The sequence below is a fragment of the Littorina saxatilis genome, linkage group LG1 (assembly GCF_037325665.1).
Source record: "Littorina saxatilis isolate snail1 linkage group LG1, US_GU_Lsax_2.0, whole genome shotgun sequence".
NCBI classification, from domain to species: Eukaryota; Metazoa; Mollusca; class Gastropoda; order Littorinimorpha; family Littorinidae; genus Littorina; species Littorina saxatilis.
In genome coordinates this window covers 47,525,819-47,547,301 of record NC_090245.1, presented here as the reverse complement: position 1 = coordinate 47,547,301, position 21,483 = coordinate 47,525,819, and the positions used below count along the sequence as shown (strand labels likewise).

The window sequence follows — 21,483 nt, the reverse complement described above, 5'->3', positions numbered from 1 at the left end:
CGTTGTCCCGTGGTCGCTTGCACACTATCACCTCTTTTCTTGCTTGCACTGTTGATTCCTGTTGACAAGACATGACATATGAACTGACAAACACAAACCGTTGCTCATGTGTGCTTTGCGCGCGTGCGCGAGTGTGCATATGTTACAGGGAATAAGAACATTTAGGGAATAAGCTTAATCACTGAAATTTTAAGGGAATAGGCTTATTCCCTGTTTCAACTGGGGAGTAAGCTTATTCCCTAAAAAAATCAGGGATTTAGCTTGTACCCTGAAATGGGAGATCATTTTTTTGGCTTATTCCCTGATTAGTTTAAAGCACACAAACAGAAACACTAATACAAGATTTGTTGCTTTAAACATTGGTTTATTCATGAATACACAAGGATCAAAATACAAGATAAAAATATTGCTGCACACAAACAATGAAAGCCCTAATAAGAAGTGGGCAACATGTCAAAACATTTACATATTCTGCGGACTGGTTGATATGAACACGAACGTATACATTCAAATCATGCAAAGTACAGATTGTATAAATTTGAACATGAAAATCACCTACAGTGACTTGACTTCATACTTTATCCGCGACTTGAAGCAAACAATTGAAGTCCAAAGCTCTGTTTTTTTATTTCTTCAATCTACCACAGCACGTTCAAAGTGTGATCTTCAATTTTTGTTGGAGCACGTCAAGAGGGCATGGCATCTTGAGTTGCAAGCCATGCGAGCCTTGAAGCAAGAGCATCGGTTTGTCTTGCACCGTTTTGATCCCGAGCAGTTACATTTTATGTACCCCTGTCCCCCACAGTTCGACTCTTGCCTCACAGCTGCTCGTAGTGAAATAGAACATTCCTCGTTCATATCCTGTAGATTGTGCATGGAATATGTGCAAACATCAAATTGATTTCGTGAATATTTGCCTTGGAGCACCCCACTTTTAACCACAATTGTGTACAGGCCTTTGTCGTCTTTGTATTTGATTATGCCAATCAAGTTTCTTGGGTCAGATCTCCCACGGTCAACTGCTGGTATTGGGACTGTCACCGAGTCTCCAACTTCAGCTTCAGGAAATATTCGCTTGCTTCTTTTCATCATCCTTTCAGCCTGATTTTCTTGCGCCTGATAGGCCCTTTTACGAGAGACTAGTATATTGTTTTTATGCTTATCAATTCCTGACATTGAAGGACCTGGGGTTGAACGTCCTGATGCTGGCGTTGAAGATCCTGGGGTTGAACGTCCTGATGCTGGCGTTGAAGGTCCTGGGGTTGAACGTCCTGATGCTGGCGTTGAAGATCCTGTGGTTGAACGTCCTGATGCTGGCGTTGAAGGTCCTGGGGTTGAACGTCCTGATGCTGGCGTTAAATGTCCTGGGGTTGAACGTCCCGATGCTGACGTTGAAGGTCCCGGGGTTGAACGTCCTGATGCTGACGTTGAAGGTCCTGGGGTTGAACGTCCTGATGCTGGCGTTAAATGTCCTGGGGTTGAACGTCCCGATGGTGGCGTTGAAGATCCTGGCTCGAAGTCCATGACCTGAAATAACAATTATTCACTTGGAAATGATGACATGCCAAAAGACTAATTTTGGATATATTGTTTTATGGCGAATACATTATTATGGAATATAATTATAAGGTGACGAACATTTTTCTGAAATAAAGGCGACCCCCCCCCATCCCTCCCCCCAACCCACAAATCTCTCTCTCTCTCTCTCTCTCTCTCTCTCTCTCTCTCTCTCTCATGCAACTCTTCCTGTCTCATGCATCTCTCTCTCTCTCTCTCTCTCTCGCTCTCTCTCTCTCATGCAACTCTTCCCGTCTCATGCACCTCTCTCTCTCTCTCTCTCTCCTCTCTCTCTCTCTCTCTGTAAAATATGTATATTGTAATCTAAATGCTTAGTGTTTTTTTCAGGCATACTGCATTGTTTTCTACGTCGGTTACTGAATGTGGCCGTTGCCGCCAGACTCCTGCCCCATTTCAGGGCAAACCTCTCTTATATCTGAGGAAAATAATGAAACAGAGAGAGAGAGAGAGAGAGAGAGAGAGAGAGAGAGAGAGAGAGAGAGAGAGAGAGAGAGAGAGAGAGAGAGAGAGAGAGAGAGAGAGAGAGAGAGAGAGAGAGAGAGAGTAAATAAGCAGCTTACCTCATGCTGTAGTAAGGACGTTGGAAGTCCAGGCACGATCGTTGAGGGTGCAGCCTCTGGAGATCCCAGCACGATTGTTGAGGATGCAGCCTCTGGAGATCCCAGCACGGTCGTTGAGGGTGCAGCCTCTGGAGATCCCAGCATGAGCGTTGAGGATCCAGCCTCTGGAGATCCCAGAGCAGCCTGCAGGTCATCCTCACTTTGCAGTCGTTGAAGAACTTCATTTGGGATGCTGCTTGAAGTAAGCCCGATTTTGGCATCAGCACCGAACAATGCAGCAAATGGTGTTTGCTTTATACCTGAGTGATAGCTATTGTTCTTTTGAAATTGTACAAACTTCAAACCCACTGTCCAGTTTGTTGTGCTGTTGTCGGCCATCCAAGTTGTCATCATGTCCTTAATGTCGGAATTTGCTCTTTCAACAGACCCCTGTGACTGGGGATGTCGGGGCTTCCCGTGGACAAGAACCAAATCAGGCCACAATTCGCAGTTTTAGCTCAGTGATGACTTTGGCACAAAACTCGGCATCGTTGTCACTTTGAAGAATTTGCGGGGCTCCGAAGAGAAGGAAAATGTCTAAAAGTTGGTATGCCACCTCTGCTGCTCGTTTTGTTGTAAGGGCTCTAAGCACGCAAAACTTGGTAAGATGTTCCTGGTAGACCATAACCCATGAGTATCCTCCCTGTTTAAGTGACTGATAGTCAATTAAATCCACTTGAGATCTTGATCCAAACGACTTTGACAGGAGAGGCTTTACAACAATGCCTTTAATCGTAGGTCTTCTTTTTTTTTCCTGACACTGAACGCACAAAGACTTGAACAAAGTGACACTGGCCTCTGTTATGTTTGCATACTTTTTCCCAGCCTCTTTCAACATTTTATCACGGCCACCATGGCCAGTGACAACATGGATGCGCTTTAAAACATCGTACATTTCCTCAACAAATATGAAGTGTTTAGGTTGCTCAGTTTCGTCCTTTCGCTTTAGAACGAGTTTGGATACTTGCCCACAGGTAAGAATTTCATACCTTCTTAGAAGGTGCCTTTGATGTTGGGTTTTAGTAGCTGTTGTCGCTGCTGCTTCCTTCACTTCATCTAAAATTCTGTGGTACTCATCTCTGGTCATAAGTAATCTATTTGCTTTGTCCTTATTTTTTAGCACTTCCTCAAGAAATACTTGTTCTTTCGCGTCCATGTTGCTAGATATGAATCACAGACTCGACTGACTTTTTCAATTGAACTGAATCTGCCCGAGGAAAAATCAAAACACAAACACCGACAACAGTTCACGAAATCATTCTGTATTTATCAAGAGAGTGAGTAAAAGTCAAGAAAGAACTCATTTCCAAGCAAAAGATGGTTTTAAAGAGTGATCAAAGCTCACTGATATCGAATTTATTTATGATAAAATGTACACGTCTTTCTGTTTGTGTGTTTCAAACTAATCAGGGAATAGGGCAAAAAAATGACCTCCCATTTCAGGGAATAAGCTAAATCCCTGATTTTCTCAGGGAATAAGCTTACTCCCCAGTTGAAACAGGGAAGAGGCCTATTCCCTTAAAATTTCAGTGATTAAGAGGCTTATTCCCTAAATGTTCTTATTCCCTGTAAATATACATTGTATGTGAATTTGTGTGAGAGCAGTGTGTTTAAAGCTGTTAACAAACTAACAATGATGTCAGGATCAACAAACAGACAAAAAGCTGTTATCTGCTTCAAAACGGTGTGTTGCAAAGCTTTGAAGTGCATATCATTAAATGCGTGTGACTGCACATTTTTCTTGCCTCGCACTCTCTGGGCATCACCTCTGTGCCTTCTGTCATTGTCACACATACAACAAGCACAATGAACTTCCATCAATTTTAGTAAAATACTTTAATGTTTACAACAAACATTTGGCATTTCGTTATGGAATAAGGGTAAAGAAAATGCATTAAACTGCACTGGTTAGGAATATAAAATAAAACAAGAACAAAAACAGATCATTATGTCTACTTCTACTAACTGCAACAAGTGTAAAATGCTGGATAATCTCAGTTGAGAATGATAACAACAAAGAATGACCGTTGTGTACAATCAATGTTTTGATGCAGAAAATGGATAACCCGTTTTGGACCGATGTATTTAAACATTATAAGAAATTATATGGAAAATGTGACCCTACAACCTTCAACGATTTTGTATCAGAATGTTTACATTATAACGTTAATATTCGCAGATATAAAAAAACCATTGTACATTAAAAATTAGACTGACAATGGAATTGTTCAGATTGGTCATATTTTGGGGCAAAATGAATATTTATTCTATAATGCGTTCAAAATGAAATATCCGAATGTGCGAGGAGATTTTGTATTTTTGAAGGTGTAATTCAGACTGTTAACAAATATCAGAGAAATATCGGTTTTAAAATTTGATCAACATTTTACTTTGACAGAGCCCATTGTGTGGAAATGTATTTGTCAAGGTAAGACACAATTTGTTTACCAACAATTGACTGAACATGTTACCGTCCCAAAATGTATTGGTCTGAATCCGTAAACTGTTTGTTAGATAAGAAGGTTATTTTTCAACATGTCTTTAAAACAACAAAGGATACCTGTCTGAGATGGCTCCAGTACCGATTATTGTACAGCATTTTGCTGACAGAACGGTTTCTACTTTTGCGAAAAATTGTGGATACATCATTGTGTACATTTTGCGGTAGAGACGAACAAACCCTTATACATATGTTTTGGGAGTGTGATAAATTGCAGACTTTTTGGATATAATTTGTAAATTGGTTAAAGGCGAACTGTACCCATTGTGACAATATAACATTGTCCAAAGAACTGGTTCTATTTGGAGTGGCGAACAATGTAGTCACCGATAAAGTTGTTGATGTGTTAGTAATTTGTGTCAAACACCACATATATATTTCCAAAATGAACAAAAATATCCCTCATTTTCAGACAATTAATCGACATTTTAAACAAAGATTTATTTGGGAAAAGTACAACGCAGCTATGAATAATACACTAGATAAATTTTACAAGGGTTGGCGCTTGTATATGCATGTTTTGATGTAACCCTTAGGTTCTTTTTCCTTTCCATTATATTTTTGATACTGCGACCACCAAGCCATGCCCACCCCCTGTGTGTTGTAATTGTCCCCTTGTCTATGTGATGTTAATGTAAAGCCTATACATGTAAACATTTAAAAAACACAATTTTTAAAAAGTACCGTTGTGGAACACAGCGCAAGCCTCGTAGGTCAAACCATCGTGACTACCAAGTCAGTGCCAAATATTAGTGTCAAGTCTGCTTCAGCAGCCCAGAAAATGTAAATTCGATTTACAAATAAACTGATCTATTAGTTCACCGTATCAGAAATTCATGTGAAGTTGATCGTGAAAGAAAGTCTTACACCAATTCACAAAATTATTTAAGTGCAGTATTATTGAAGCTTTGCCAGGCTTTAAGATACATATATATCATATGTGTTGCTTTTTATAAAAAGACATAATTTCCCTTACCCCAAACACTTTTTTCTTCTTAATGCATGTCTCTGCAATCAATCTGCAATATCTGATGAGCAAATGTACATGTAGAACGAAAAAAGTGACTAAGTAAAGGAATGTCCAACTGACTCGGGGTTTGAAGGAAGGGGCTTGCACTGTATCATACAATGCATAGCTACATCTCCTCCCTCGCATCACATTTAACAGCATTAAGAAAACATATTTACATGTACAACAATACATAACTCACACACACACACACACTCTCTCTCTCCTCACACACACACACACTTTCTCTCTCTCTCTCTCTCTCTCTCTCTCTCTCTCTCTCTCTCTCTCTCTCTCTCTCTCTCTCTCTCTCTCTCTCTCTCTCTCTCTCTCTCTCTCTCTCTCTCTCTCTCTGCCTGGTAGACTTACATGACATTTGAACTGACAAGTCAAAGGCGTTCAATATTTGTACACAGTCGCTGTCTCTGTCCAGTACAGCTGTTGCTGAATTCCTTTCACAACATAAAGACAACCAGTGTGGACACCTTCAAGTCTGCATCTTAAAGGCACACTCTGCCTCCTGAAAACAGGTAGCCTCACCATGTTAGATCTTGCCATGCTTTTACATTGGATAAGACCATCCCTCCACTTGGTCACATACCGAAAATGAACACCTTGACTGCCAGAGCCTATAACAAAATTAATTATACACACAAAAAAATAGCACTGTGCTGCACAGAGAGCACCCAGGCTGTTGATTTGTTGGTGTATGACCAAGTGGAGGGATGGTCAAGTGAAAGCCTGGTCAGATTTGAGATGGTCAGGCAAACGGTTTACATTTAGTGTGTGTGACAGGTGTGTGTGTGTGTGTGTGTGTGTGTGTGTGTGTGTGTGTGTGTGTGTGTGTGTGTGTGTAGAGCGATTTAGAGAAAACTACTAGACCGATCTACATGAAATTTTACATGAGAAATCCTATGGTACCTCCAGACGTTTTTTTAAAAAATTTTTGATCAATGTCTTTGATGACGTCATATCCGGCTTTTCGTGAAAGTTGAGGCGGCACTGTCATGCTCTCATTTTTCAACCAAATTGGTTGAAATTTTGGTCAAGTAATCTTCGACGAAGCCCGGACTTTGGTATTGCATTTTTCGCAAACAGATTTAAAATTGATTGCATCGTATTCTTCATCACATTCTGAATCTAAAAATATATACATATGTCATGTTTACTCTTAAAATGTGATCATAATTAACGAAAATAGATGAATTAGTCTTACGATTAAAATTTAAGAAATCGATCCAAAAATGATTTCATCTTATTCTTTATCATTTCCTGATTCCAAAAACATATAGATATGATATAGGTTGTATTCAAAACAAGCTCAGAAAGTTAACAAGAATACAGAAAAGCGCGCTTTCCTGCTTAGCACAATACGCTACCGCGCTAACCTGGCGTGTCAATATCACTACGTTTTGCACGTGGAAGGTGAGCGATTTCCTTCACGCGGGGATTGACGAAGCGGCTGTACTGTCTTGGTGAAAAAATACAGTGCGTTCAATTTCATTCCGTGAGTTCGACAGCTTGACTAAATGTAGTAATTTCGCCTTACGCGACTTGTTTTAACTGGTCTGTGCAACAGTGTGTCCTGGCACAGCGGCCTTGTGTCGGAGATATAACGGAGTGAAGCAGAATGCTTTCCGCGTCTGACTGTCCGATAATTGAGTAATGCTTTTCTTGTCTGATAATGCTGGATCCTCCCACGTTTCTCTCCACACCACTTGTACTCTTACATTGCTATATACACAAAGTTAATCAGTAATGTGCACTCAGAATTCTTTCGTCTCAATGCATGTACAAAAAAGCCAGCAAATCTTGTCCGGAGTTCAGATAGCTTGCATCAGACTTGATATCCTGCAAGAGTCTTGTGTCAGGTTGTATGTGTCATGTAATACTGTGAAGATCTGAGTGACACAAACCAGCCACTGTTGTGGTTCAGACGTAGCTAACCCAGTCCTGGATGGTTAGTGGAAGATGTGTTGACTTCACGTTGGGTAGTGTGTTACATGTAGTGACAGTCTCTTGCTCTTTTCTCTCTCCCTTATTTGCTAGTTGTCTGGAGTCTGGCCGGAGAGCTCACAGCCTCATCAGCTCATGGTAGTGCCAACAGATGATTTACTGAAGCCTTGAGCTACACACATCTAGAGTAGCTTGAGCAGTCTTCATGTTGCCTGCTTTCCTGCGTGCTTTTGATACACTACTACTGTACGTGACACTGAAGCTAGTATCCGCTTTATTAGTTAATATATCTGCTGGAAGAGTTTCATGATATGCATGGATAAACACACTTTATTGACACTGCATATTTTGGAAATTGATCCACCACTTTATGCACAGCTTGCTTGCTGTGAACCTGTGAAAAACGTCAGTGGTTTTGTTTTCCTGTAGAGAGTGTCAGTTTTTCTCCTATAATGTGGATTTTCGTGTAAACTGGTCTTACCGAAGTGTAGCGAGAGCCATCGGCTGGTCTTAAGACTGTCCTTACTTGAGCCCGGAAGTTGACGTCACGAAGATTTCGCAAAGTCTTATCCCCAAAAATTCAAAGCCAAAGCTTCGTGCAGCGAGCTTCCGGTGAAGAAGACTTTGCGAAGTTGACTTAACCCAATTAATACCAGCCTTTAGAGAACTGTGGCGAGGGCCATGAGCACACCGAGGAGGAGTACGGGGAAGGTGGAGGAAACAGCAGACGCTCCGGCTATCCGGCATTTCAGCTCGTCGTATCTGAAACGATGTACATCTGCCGCGTTAAACATGCGCTACATCACAACTCTCAAAGTTTACCTCGTCTTTCTCTCTTTCTCATATAGCATGAGGCCGTGTCCGTTCTCTCTCTTTTTCTCTTTCTCTCTCTCTCTCTTTCTCTCTCTCTCTCTTTCTCTCTCTCTCCCTCTCTCACACACACACAAATGTAGAATACAGGATTAGACCTTGTGTGTGATAGGAAATGGGGGGTGGGGGGTGGCTTCCAAAACTGAGGCAGGCCCCCTAGACCCCGTTAAAATTTAGCATTTCAAATGGGTATTTTGGGTCTCTCCTTAAACAAAAAGGTACATTTGTCGGGTAAGGAGGTGCTGCCCCCCACCACCACCCCGTCAAGATCCAGCCTTGGACTGAGTCCACTGCAGAAAGAGAGCAAAGTAGTGAAGAATATAGTGTGCGTACCGACTGAAGTAGCCACGTGATTTCTTCTCCCACTCGAGCTCCACCAGCGAGCCCTCGATCCAGAACTTGCCATCCAGGTGGTGGTACTCAAAGCCCTGGCGGCAGTCACAGCGGTACGCGCCTCGCATGAAGGAGAAGCCCATCTGGGGTCGGCACTGAAAGCACACACACGCACATTGTGAATAGGCGATGTTTGGAAAAAAACTTGTCGCGTTTGTATGGGGGAGTACTCTTACTTTTATTGAGTCAAACTTTCTCACGTGACAGGTCTCTCTCTCTCTCTCTCCCACACACACACAAACACACAGAGATACATAAATGTAATGGAAGAACAGCATTTGAAGGAAACAGAAAAGTATGTGGTATTTCTCTTTCAGTGTTGGCTTGGTGGCAGGGGTAAAAAAAATGACAACAACAAACAGACAAGCCATAGCACTTAGTTCAAAATAGCTGGTGTGTGTATGGGGGTGGCAGGGGGGGGGGGGGGGGCTATGGAGGATGTGGCCGGGATGGAGAAGGAACAGCTGGGGCGAACAGTCAAGCAGCTTGGACTAAACAAGACAAACTATACTGAGGTGTACGAAAGCTGTGGCCAGACACTCACTGATGGACACAGCAAGAAGTATAGGCAGGTCAACTCACCCATGTGGAGAATTGGTTGCAGCGGGCGGTGTTTTTGAAGGCGTTGGCTACACCGAAACCCATCGGACACTGGTTCAGCTCCAGCAGACTGAGTGGTACGTCTATAGCCGTCATACCCCTGTAACAGCCACACACCTATTCAACACCTGTTCAACACAAGTACAACACCTGTCTGGGACCTCTAAATGCCACTCGCCGTGCCTACATAAACAGAGGACACTGACAAGACCTTAATTGACTGTGACTTTCCAAGTCTTGGAACATGCTCAGTCCTCCCCTTCCCCTGAAAGAAAACAAACTTGCATCGGTCCCAGATAATAAAGCCAAACAGGGTGTAGGGACAAGAAAAAACCAGCAATCGACCAACCTATACCTCCCCATCTGCCTACAGAAATCACTAACCTAAACCCTCCCCCGAAATCGGCGTATGCTCCCTGAATGGTGGGGTAAAAACGGTCATACAGGTAAAAATCCACTCGTGCAAACACATGAGTGAACGTGGGAGTTTCAGCCGATGAACGAAGAACTTGAGAAGAAGAAGAAGAGGACTGACCTGAACTCCAGTTTTCGCTTGAAGGTGTCGAGTCCGAACTGAAGGACGAGAAATAGGTCATACAGGGCGTAGGATCGACTAGACAAAACAGCAACCAACCAACCAACCAACCAACCAACCCCCCCCCCCCCCCCCCCACCTCTTCCTCTCCCTCCCCATCAGCATACATAAATCACTGACCTAAACACGAGTTTCCGCTTGAAGGTGTCGAGTCCGAAGAAGGGCGAGAGGTAGGTCATACAGGACGTATAGGGTCAAGCAAAAACAGCCTCAACCAACCAACCAACCAATCCCTCCCCCTCCCCCTCTACCCCCCCCCCCCCCCATCACCATCAGCATACAGAAATCACTGACCTAAACACGAGTTTCCGCTTGAAGGTGTCGAGTCCAAAAAAGGGCGAGAGGTAGGTCATGACCCAGGCGTCCACCTTGCCGTCACAGCGGAAGTGAGGTCGCGTCCAGTATCCGGCCTGATAGGTGGGCGCCTTGTAGCGCATGGGGAAGTACTCGTGTCGAATAGAGCTCGTCCCGTTGGGGTCCGACCGGATCATCGGCCGCATCTGAAATGTTAGGTCTCAGATGTCATCAGCGCTGAGGTGCACGAAGCGAGAGTGGGTGCCACCCAAACCGTAAGAGAACAAACCGCGGGGTCTGATTCGTTCCCGTCGCGATATAACCTTCGTGGTTGAAAACGACGTTAAAAACACCAAATAAAGAAAAGAAAGAAAGTCTGATTCGTTAAAATCACAAGTGTCAGTTTCAACCAATCCAACAGTGCGGGTGTCTCCGGTTTGGGTGGCAACTTTCTCATGCACCTCTGCCCTGATGTCATCTTCTGTATGCGATAAATAAATCCCTGCGCCTTGAATATGTGCGCGATATAAATTGCATAAAAAAAATATTAAAAAAAATCAAAAAAATCCCTGCGCTTAGAACTGTACCCACGGAATACGCGCGATATAAGCCTCATATTGATTGATTGATTGAAGTAAAAACTTAAAAAAATACTCCTAGTCTTGGGATCCTCTGAAGTTTCGCTTGGACCGCTTGGACCCCCTAAACTGATTGCTAGGGGGTCCCGGGACCATTTAGGTAGAGGGTCTGTGGAGAGCCTTGTTCACTTTTAAGGAGAACCACAGTCAAATGCAGAAGGTTTTTAAAAACGCAGATTCTTTAACAAACGGTACTTTATATCAGAGACATAGATAGAATGTATGTCTCTGTTTATATCTTGTTAAGAAATCTTGATTACAATATATACTGTTCAAAAAAAGAAACGCATAGTTGCTACTTGCCAAATTTGTTTTATTTTTCGAAAAAATTAACAGAAAATCCAATATTTAGATTATTTGTTTGAAATTTGGTATGGACACAGTTGAATGCACACACAGTTCATTTGCATCTTCAAATCAATCAGTCAATCAATACGATTGGGTGCCGAGGCTGTCAAGTCAGTAGGGGGTGTGACTGCCTTGAGCAGCAACAACTGCCCGGCACCTTCTGGGCATGGACTGGATCAGATGCTGGATATCTTGCTGTGGGATGGTGTCCCACTCCTCCTGAAGTGCCTGCAATAGATCGCGGTGATTTGCCGGCGCTTCTTCTCGCCTGCGCACACGTCTGTCCAATTCATCCCAGAGGTGTTCTATCGGGTTCATGTCTGGCGACATGGATGGCCAGGGAAGCACCTGGACATGGTGGTCGGTGAGGAACTGGGTGGTGAGTCGTGCTGTGTGCGGGCGAGCGTTGTCCTGCTGGAATATGGCATCCTGGTCAGCCAGAAGAGGAAGGGCGTGTGGGCGCAGAATTTCCTCCACGTATCGCTGGGCAGTTATGCGCCCTTGGACGTGCACCAGGGTGCTCCTTCCAGCGGTATTGATCGCCCCCCACACCATGACGCCTCCACCACCATGAACGGGTGCCTCATCCACACAGTTGGGCGCGTAACGTTCGTTTACTCTCCGGTAGACCCTCCTCCGACCATCATGTCGCCGGAGCAGGAAGTAGGACTCGTCGCTGAACCACACGTGTCTCCAGTGATTCCAGACGGTCCAGCGAAGGTGCTGGTTGCCCCACTGCACTCGGTTCTGGCGATGGCGGCGGGTGAGGACAGCTCCTCTGTGAGGTCTGCGAGCTCTCAAACCAGCTTCATGCAGGCGGTTCCGCACGGTCTGGTCCGATAATCGGTGTGGCCCGGGGAGAGCCTGGACAGAAGATGAGGCCGACAGGAAACGATTCCGGAAGTAGCGGAGCCGTATGAAGCGGTCGTGAGCAGCAGTTGTCGCCCTTGGTCTTCCCGCTCGTGGCAAGTCAGCAACGGAGCCAGTGGCTTGAAACCTGACCCACAGTCTACTGATGGTGCTCTGGGACACGTGGAAGTGCCTGGCGATTGCACTTTCACTTTGGCCTGCTTGTAAACGACCCAATGCAATTTGGCGGTCTTCTCTGCTCAATCGGGCCATCTTTCGTCGCTGAATTGTCGTCTGATTTCTTTGTGGCGAACAATCCGCTTTTATGGGTTTTGGAAGACATGGTGAGAGCTCAATATTCCCCGAGTTTCACGAGATTACACTGAAGCATGACGAGTGGTCATGCCAAATGAGCAATTTTGACATTGTAGCCACTGATAACGCATGCGTCACGTGCAGAGCTCACTTGTGGCAATGGACGAAAGGTCGACGACCAGATAAACATTTTCTGCAGTTTGGTGGATATCCTTGTAGCCATATAACTAAATTAACCAAATATTACAAGCTATGCGTTTCTTTTTTTGAACAGTATATCTCAAGGGCGGATCTGGGGGGGGGGGGGGTTACACGGGTTACGTAACCCCCCCCCCCACCCCCCAAAAAAAGAGGTAATTTATTGGCTCAGGATGCACCAGATAGCTCTATTTTGCTTCTTTGGATAAAAAAATGTTCCGGGGGGGCATGCCCCCGGACCCCCCTAGAGGCTTAGGCGCCTTCGGCGCCGTCAACTTGTATCTTCGCAGTCATTTTGTAACCCCCCCCCCCTCCAAAGTGAATTGATCCGCCCTTGTATCTCTTTCAAAAAGTAAAACATCTTGTCCGGGGGAACGTCCCGGAAGATGTACAAGTTTAAGCACAGTTTAGACAGACTACATCACGAGTAAGATTTAAAAACATGAAAACCTAGAGGTGTCATGAACCACAAGGAAGATTTAAGATGGACTGAGTTGGGTCACCCAACCCACGTGGGCTGAATAGTGAAACGAATGGCAATGAAGACGACGCTGTTCTGCAAGCCATGAGCGAAAAAAGCAACAGTAGAATTTCACGTGCTGAAAGTGTGTGTGTGTGAGAGAGAGTGTGTGCGTGTGAAGCATCACATCTTTTCTGTCTTGAGGCAAGGATTCTGGGCATGAGGAATATACTGCACCCTGCAGGACTCGAGATAAGCCTTATCATGTAGCCCGTGAGATATAAGGAATGCAAAGCGTAGCTTGTTGTGCTCCATTTCTTCAATGGATTGTATACGGCATTGTTATTTGTAATTATCTGAATAAAACCAGATAAGAAATATTCTGTACCTTGTAGCCCGCGTGAGATAAGGAATGCACTGTACCTTGTATGTCTTGAGTCCCTGAAAGTTGGTGGCCCAGCGTCCCTTGACGGCTTGGAACCACTCCTCATCAACGTAGCGAGTGGGCATGCCAGCCGTGTCGATCACGTAGAACGACCCTTCCTTCTTGTACGCCCACGGCCCGAACAGCTCGCGCTGTGGACACGTTACGGTACACCACGTCAGTTAACACTTTCTACCCCAACCATGTTGACCAAGGTTTTTTTAGTCGAGACCAGCTGTGCTGCAGCAGGTCACTCAGAATTGTAGTAACTGTGTAGTAACTGTGTATCAACACGTTGAAAAGCAGGTGTTAGATGGACATTACAGGAAGCGACTGAAGCTAATAGTCTGAGCGGATATCTGTACCAGGTCAGATATAGTCATATGAATGGGTACGGATATATCCGTACCTGGGAGACAATGAGTTGAGACATCTCCACATGACACTGGGTGGTGAGGGTGGTGGACGCTTTTAATATTTGTGGCGTGCAGTTGTATTAAAGGCAAGAGAGCTCATCGCAGCTACATGCCCCGCCCACCTCGTGTCAAGTGTTTGTGGATGAACGTGTAACTCACAAACACACGCATGTACGCATGTACGCACACACATACACACACACACACACACACACACACACACACATACTCACACACACACACACACACACACACACACATACTCACACACACACACACACACACGCGCACACATATACGGACACACACACACACACACACACACACACACACACACACACACACACACACACACACTGACCAGCTGACTGACAGACACATGCGACAGACAGATATACGCACATCTTTAAGTTTATTGGCGACGACACTGTTAAGACTGGAGTCTACCCCTGAGAGTACGAAGTAAAACTGAAAAAGGTTACAAACTTAATTGACGTATCCCAAAGGAAAAGCTAGCAGCATTTATAAAGTAAATAGCAGATCTTGACGTGGTTTTATCTACTGTACTCAGCCATACCTTAGTGCCGTCTTGGGTCTCCCAGGAGTATCGGTCAAAGTAGACAGCGGCAGAGTAGATCTTGAAATTGCCCATGACATTGGCGATCACCTCCCCGAACATGTGTTCCTCGTGCAGTCGCCCCCCACCACGGAGATTGCCGAAGTTCTCCGCAGCGTCTGTGTTCTGGAAGGAAGGAATACTGGATGAAAGAAGGAAGGAAAGGAAGGAAGGAATGAAGGAAGAAAGGAAGGAAGAAGTGTTTTACAGAGAACATGTAAAAAACCCGCATTCAGTTTGAGGACCTTGAACTAGGCTCACTCACCCTGCTTTCTACCCGCCCTAGCTCTCCGTCTATCAACTAGCATGTTTTGTTTCAATTGGAGAACAGTCTTTACCTTTTACATTGTACCGGCAAAGGATTGGATCCAGGGGGTGGGAAGGATGTCCTGGGTTCAGAAGCCCCCCTCCCCTCCCGCCCCTTACACGGCAAATGTACCTTTTTCTCAAGGAGGAACTCAAAATACCCATCTCAAATGCTAAATTCCCCCAGATCCCTGCCTGGCCAGCCCCTGTACCCCTGTCTCATTTTGGAAGCCACCCCCCCCTCTCATACACTGCCTGGTACATAGACATGGATGAAGTGACTAGTCTTAATATGGCGTCCTAATTACCTGCAGGAAGTTGGACAGGAAGTGGGAGAGGCGCAGACCGGTGCGAGCTTCCGGTTCAAATTGTTTCTTGGCGCCGTAAGCGACGTCCCCGGCCATGATGAGGTTGTGTGGCGCCATGGTGTGGCAGGTCTTTGACGTCACGGCCTCTTTGTGTCGGAAGATGCGCATCATGCGGTTAAAGGCCTGACACACACATCACAAGGTCAAGGTTACTGACTGTTCATATGACACACAGTGCCAGGTCAAGATGATTACTGTATGTAGGGATGGAACACACATAGCACAAGGTCAAGGTTACTGACTGTATGCGAGACACACATAGCGCAAGGTCAAAGCTGCTGACTGCGTTTATTACGCGTGCTGAGGTGGATGAACACTAGAAAAACCACACTGGCACGTGGGGGTACATGAACAAATCTAAAGAAAAATGCCGCAAGAAAAATAAAGAAATGCTAACTGTTGCAACATATACATTAACTCAACAACAACAAAAATAAAAATAAAAATGAGACGAGCAAGCAAGCCAGCAAGGTGTGGTGACCTACCTGCTGATCAAAGACCGCGGCGCGTTTCTTCCTCCTGGAGAAGGTGGGGTCTGTCTTGTTGCTCAGCTTGCGCCACGTGTCCACGCGCCGTCTGCCCGCCGCCTGCTGCTTCCGCCGGATGGCAGCCTCGATCTGGCCCATGGTGATCGGCTTCCGGTCGTGACTGGCCTGCGTGTCGGCGTGCACGCCGTGAGGAACCGCCGTCTTTGGGCGCACCGGCATCCACAGCTCGTCTGGTGACGTCATGACGGAACAGAGTTAGTGTTACGTCACTATATCAACTCTTGGGGGATAGCTTCATCAGTGACAATTGACAATTCAGTGAACTGACTGACGTCACAAGGGACTTAACTATGGCCACAGCTACTGCTTCCCAAGAGGTGAGGATAAATTTAGTTAGTAAATCATCATTCACCCCGAAGTTGATTATACAATTGTCTGTATGCTACTATCTGGCCACAGACAGTTTTGAATGCTTCAGTTTTGTGGTAAGAAACGAAACACGGGGACCTTATTGACCAGGGCTGCACCAACTGTTAAAGGCAGATCAAGACTAGAGATACACACGTTATGACAAAAGTCTTCACAGAACAGGATGATAGAAGTAAGTGTACGAGAGGGAGGGGCTTCGAAAATGAGGCAATGGTACAGGGGCTGGTCAGTTGGCATGTCTCGGGGCGTTGACCCCCAGATGCTGTCGACATTTTGCATTGAAAGAGGTATTTTGGGTCTCTCCTCGAGAAAAAAAATCGGAAAATGTGCCAGGTAAGGGGGGGGGGAAGCTTCCGAAACCCAGGACACCCCCCCCCCCCCCTCAGCCCCTAGATCCAGCCTAGCTAGGAATGACAGACTCACCCCTATATCTGGCTGCCTGGTCCTTGTTGAGCGGCCCGAAGAACGTGCTGCCGCCTCCCCGCCACCTGTCCGGAGTTTCCACCTCCAGGCCCTCCTCTAACGTCACAGGGGCCTCGCTGCGGTGGCTGTGATCCCTGTGGGGGTGTCTGAGGGGCCGGAAGGTCAGCACGCTGTCGTTGACTGACCGCAGGTTGCGCGTGCGGAACTCGGAGCTGACCAGGTTGGAGGTCTCCGTGTCCAGTCTCACCCCGCCCGACGTCAGCTGGTTAGCCCCGCCCTCAATGCTGACCCCCTCCAGGTTGTCCACCTTGGGCAGCACCAGTCGGACTGTGACAAAGCAAACATAGAGAGTTATAGTCAACAGGTGAACATTTACAGTCAACAGGGGAACACTTACAGTCAACAGGGGAACACTTTCAGTCAACAGGTGAACACTTACAGTCAACAAGTGAACATCACAGTCAATAGGTGAACACTTACAGTCAACAGGTGAGCACTTACAGTCAACAGGTGAACACTTACAGTCAACAGGTGAACACTTACAGTCAACAGTTGAACACTTACAGTCAACATGTGAACACTAAGAGTCAACAGGTGAACACTTATAGTCAACAGGTTAACACTTACAGTCAACAGGCGAACACTTACAGTCAAAAGGTAAACACTTACAGTCAACAGGTGAACACTTACAGTCAACAGGTAAACACGTACAGTCAACAGGTGAACACTTACAGTCAACAGGTGAACACTTCGAGTCAACAGGTGAACACTTACAGTCAACAGGTGAACATTAAGAGTCAACAGGTGAACACTCACAGTCAACAGGTGAACACTTATAGTCAACAGGTGAATACTTACAGTCAACACTTAGAGTCAACAGGTGAACAGAGTCAGAAGGCGAACACTCACAGTCAACAGGTGAACACTTACAGTCAACAGGTGAACACTTAAAGAAAATCAGCAGGTGAACACTTACAGTCAACAGGTGAACATTTACTGTCAACAGGTGAACACTTACAGTCAACAGGTGTGCATTTGAAGCCCTCGCGGTACTCGGTGTCGGTGGACTGCTCAATGTTGTCGCCCTGGTAGGGCAGGATGAGGTTCCACGGGTAGGTGTGCCCCGGCTTGCAGTGACAGATGTAGCCACCCCGTTTGAACCCATACCCGATCTTCGCCTTACACTGCAACATAACGTGTAAATTGGATTTTGGTGGTTTTGCATGGCTCGATTGCATCACCCTCGTATCATCATCCCTATTCCTCGATCATCCTTATCAGCCTCGTCGTAGTCATCATCATCATCCTCGTCGTATAGTCATCATCATCATCATCATCATCATCATCATCATCATCATCATCATCATCATCATCATCATCATCATCATCGTCGTCGTCGTCGTCGTCGTCGTTGTCGTCTGCTGCAAGAGTTGAGTATATAGATGTAAAGTGTGAGGCTGACAGATCAAACAACAACAACAACAACAACAACAACAACAAGCCATAATGTCAAGACAGGCCAGGTGAAAGGTGTGTTACCCCGGTAGTTGTCTGACACCTGTGTACCCCCGACAGGTAGGAGGGAGCGGGGTTCCCAGCGCTCGTCCCGCACGCGTTGAAGTCTAGCTCGATGAAGTCCGTGTCCGTCACCACAACCCCAACATACCTGTAACAAACAAACTGGTGTTAGTTTCCTGTAAAAAAACCCGATGCCATTGCGGTTCTCTTAGGCTGCGTCACGAAGCTCACAAATGGTGATTTCTGAGCCATGATTTACTCACAGTGGCCGATTCGTATACAAGTTTGGTGAACTGTTTTGAGATCACCGTTCCATGTTCCGAGTCGTGGTGAACTCATGCTGGACCATGAAAACGCATCTGCGCATACTGCCTTTGCTACAAAAGAGTTCTTGGCTTCAGAGGGAATACTGCCATTGTCGTATTACCCTGTTTTTTGACATCTCCCCATGCGACTTCTTCCTGTTCCATTATGCCAAGAAACAGCTGTGAGAACAGGATTTGAGAGCCCTGAAGACGCTGCCCGAGCCTTCACGAGGGTCATATGTACGGGGTATAGGCAATTTCACGTGGTCCCAGGCCTGAATTAGCTAGTTTGAGGTGATGACAATTAATTTTGGGTGTGGATTCATCGAGAAAATTGATTAATTGGTTTATAAATTGCTTCCATTTGTGAGATTCTTAAAAAATAATTGAACACCTACGTATATGCAAGAAGGAAGTATGGCATACCATGTACGATACATAACAACAGACCCTGTCCAGAAGTATTTGGCTTAAGGCAATTCTTATCGGAAACATCCTCTGTGATAACGTACATCCAACATTGGAGCAAGGGTGTGTCCCAAGTAAGTAACCCTATTGGGTACCTGCAGGAATATGCAACGTAAAATGACTGGCACAGAATGAAAAGTTGCACGATACTGGCAAAGTAGCTACTGTTTTGTTTGGAAACAAATGGTGTCTGTTTCTATGGTTTCTTTGAATTAAAAGCCTTTTTGTTGCAACAGTTTGTATCCCTAACGAAACTTCGTTTTCAGGCAAAACAGATCTAGAAAATTGAGATAACTCTTGGTAATCTAACTGGAACCGAATAAAATTGTGTCGGTAAACCCAGCCTATTTCCCGTAAAGAATTCCCTTTGAAAACAACAATGGTTTTTCTTCCAAAGAGCGTAATAAAGAGGTTTTGGCTCAACTTAGGAGTATGCTCAACATAGAGCCCTTACATGAGTTCCTAGCATGAGCGTTGTGAAAAACTGAAGTGTTCAGTGTTGGGTGACTGAAAGAGTACAAGAGTTGCAAGCATGGATTAACAAGACATGACGCGATACCAGGGGATTCTTGTCTGCCCTGGCCAGCGAGCCATTCTTCATTCAGCCCCCTCCTCCCTCCCCTTCTTATTTCACAAACAAGCTACCCGTACCCGGCGATCTGGCGTCAGTAGCGTTCCACGATGGCGCTGAACCGTGACGAGGCGGGATCACAGAGATAAACACTATATCTCTGTGACCGGGATCAGTAACCTCGGGGGTGGGTGGGTGGGGTGAGGCGGGGTGTGGTCGGGGCGTTGGGGAAGGGAGGGGGGGGGGGGGAGGTAGTGGTGTAACTGAGATGGGGGTACACTATGCTGACTAGGGAGGTTACAATAACTTGATATGGCTCGAGGGCAGGCTGTCTAATTACATCTCTACCAGGACTGTCCGCGTTTCAGACCCAAGGTCACCATGCAGCAGAGTTGACAGTCGTCTTGGTGACGACACAAGCGACCTCCCTGCTCGCTACACTGACTGTCTCACCTGTGCCATCATAGTGCTAGATCTACCGTTCACACTCTTATAAACTCTGCACACAAATGATTGCATCCAGTTTTGTACCCCGACTAAAGCATTCATATCTGTGTCAATTCATTCAAACTTTTCATGCCATTAAAGGCCCTCCACTTGCCCATCTGGCACACTTTTGGGATTTATTTTACAGGTGTTACGTGACCGCCGCCCAAATAAGGGTACCCCCAAAATCGACCCGACAAAAACGTCAGGTACCAATGTTTCGAAGCAATCTACCGGGTCATCGCTGACATACAGCGCTTGTTGTCATGGTACCCATCAACATTTTCACAAAACCTCCCCTTTTTGACCGCTCATGCGATCGACACCTGCATCAGTAGACATAAAATAACACAAAAAATACGCAAGACAACGATGCAAAATAACTCTATCTGCATAGATAATTGATTTGGCTTTCTCCTCGTATGTAAAAGTAGCCAAGTTGTGCCTATTCTGAGTTTTCGTCGATTTTTGATTGGTACCTAACGTTTTTGTCGGGTCGGTTTTGGGGGTACCCTTATTTGTGCGGCGGTCACGTGACACCTGTGAAAGAAATCTTTGATAGAGAGAAATTCAAGTTTTACGTTCTCGCGGCAAAGCCATTCCGGGGCATGTTCCGACTTTAGATGACATACACAACAAGTGTATGCGTGTTTAGAAAGTGTGAATGAATTGACACGGGAATGAATGCTTTAGTTGGGGTACAAAAATGGGTGCAATACTTTCTTTGCAGAGTTTATTATAGCGTGCACGTGTTCAGAGACTGCACACTCCACAGTCCCTGACGTGTTCTTCGGCCAGATCACAGTTCGGCACAGATAGTAGACTTGGTTTTGAATTCTTGCTTCCCCCTCCCACACTCTCCTTCCGTACCCTGCCCCCACCTTACCTCCCCCACACCCACCTTTGGAAGCAGATGTGTGTATTGGGGTGGGTGGGGGATAGTTGGGCACGTCCTGTTGAGAATGATCTAACAACCGCCATAGTGTACTAGTCACTACTGGATTTGTATTCAGTTGGCCGCTGTCAGCGTGAGTTCGATCCCAGGTTCGGCGGAAATTTATTTCAGAGTCAACTTTGTGTGCAGACTCTCTTCGGTGTCCGAACCCTCCCCCCGTGTACACTACATTGGGTGTGCACGTTAAAGATCCCACGATTGACAAAAAGGTCTTTCCTGGCAAAATTGCTTAGGCACAGTTAATAATTGTCTACCTATACCCGTGTGACTTGGAATAATAGGCCGTGAAAGGTAAATATGCGCCGAAATGGCTGCAATCTACTGGCCGTATAAAATTTCATCTCACACGGCATCACTGCAGAGCGCCTAGAACTGTACCCACGGAATATGCGCGATATAAGCGTCATTGATTGATTGATTGATTGACTACTTGGTCCAACAGTTTGTCGTCTCTTTGTGAACTCCGTCACAAGGGATCCTTTAACCCCTCCTCCCACCCCAGCTCGTT

At 45.6% G+C, this 21,483-nt stretch overlaps 2 protein-coding genes across 8 annotated transcripts in view; both read right to left on the bottom strand.

Annotated features, from left to right (window-relative positions):
• Nucleotides 1–343: 343 nt before the first annotated feature.
• LOC138971747 (melanoma-associated antigen E1-like) lies at nucleotides 344–3,574 on the bottom strand. The gene is made up of 2 exons (XM_070344547.1): nucleotides 2,139–3,574; nucleotides 344–1,527 (listed from the first exon to the last, which is right to left on the bottom strand). Exons 1-2 carry the CDS (start codon nucleotides 2,529–2,531, stop codon nucleotides 667–669), a joined length of 1,254 nt encoding a protein of 417 aa, XP_070200648.1. The 5' UTR covers nucleotides 2,532–3,574; the 3' UTR covers nucleotides 344–666.
• Nucleotides 3,575–5,345: 1,771 nt separating this feature from the next.
• Nucleotides 5,346–21,483, bottom strand: part of LOC138971708 (uncharacterized) — a 75,108-nt gene continuing 58,970 nt past the window's right edge. For all 7 annotated transcript variants that reach the window (XM_070344520.1, XM_070344505.1, XM_070344490.1 and 4 more), the window contains 11 exons: nucleotides 18,212–18,338; nucleotides 17,691–17,856; nucleotides 16,673–16,999; nucleotides 15,818–16,050; nucleotides 15,273–15,455; nucleotides 14,620–14,784; nucleotides 13,626–13,778; nucleotides 10,395–10,600; nucleotides 9,488–9,605; nucleotides 8,846–9,000; nucleotides 5,346–8,404 (listed from right to left, as the gene is read on the bottom strand). In XM_070344520.1, the coding sequence (XP_070200621.1) occupies nucleotides 8,302–8,404; nucleotides 8,846–9,000; nucleotides 9,488–9,605; nucleotides 10,395–10,600; nucleotides 13,626–13,778; nucleotides 14,620–14,784; nucleotides 15,273–15,455; nucleotides 15,818–16,050; nucleotides 16,673–16,999; nucleotides 17,691–17,856; nucleotides 18,212–18,338 (1,936 nt within the window). In that variant the 3' untranslated portion in view covers nucleotides 5,346–8,301. The remainder of the gene's footprint in view (nucleotides 8,405–8,845; nucleotides 9,001–9,487; nucleotides 9,606–10,394; nucleotides 10,601–13,625; nucleotides 13,779–14,619; nucleotides 14,785–15,272; nucleotides 15,456–15,817; nucleotides 16,051–16,672; nucleotides 17,000–17,690; nucleotides 17,857–18,211; nucleotides 18,339–21,483) is intronic.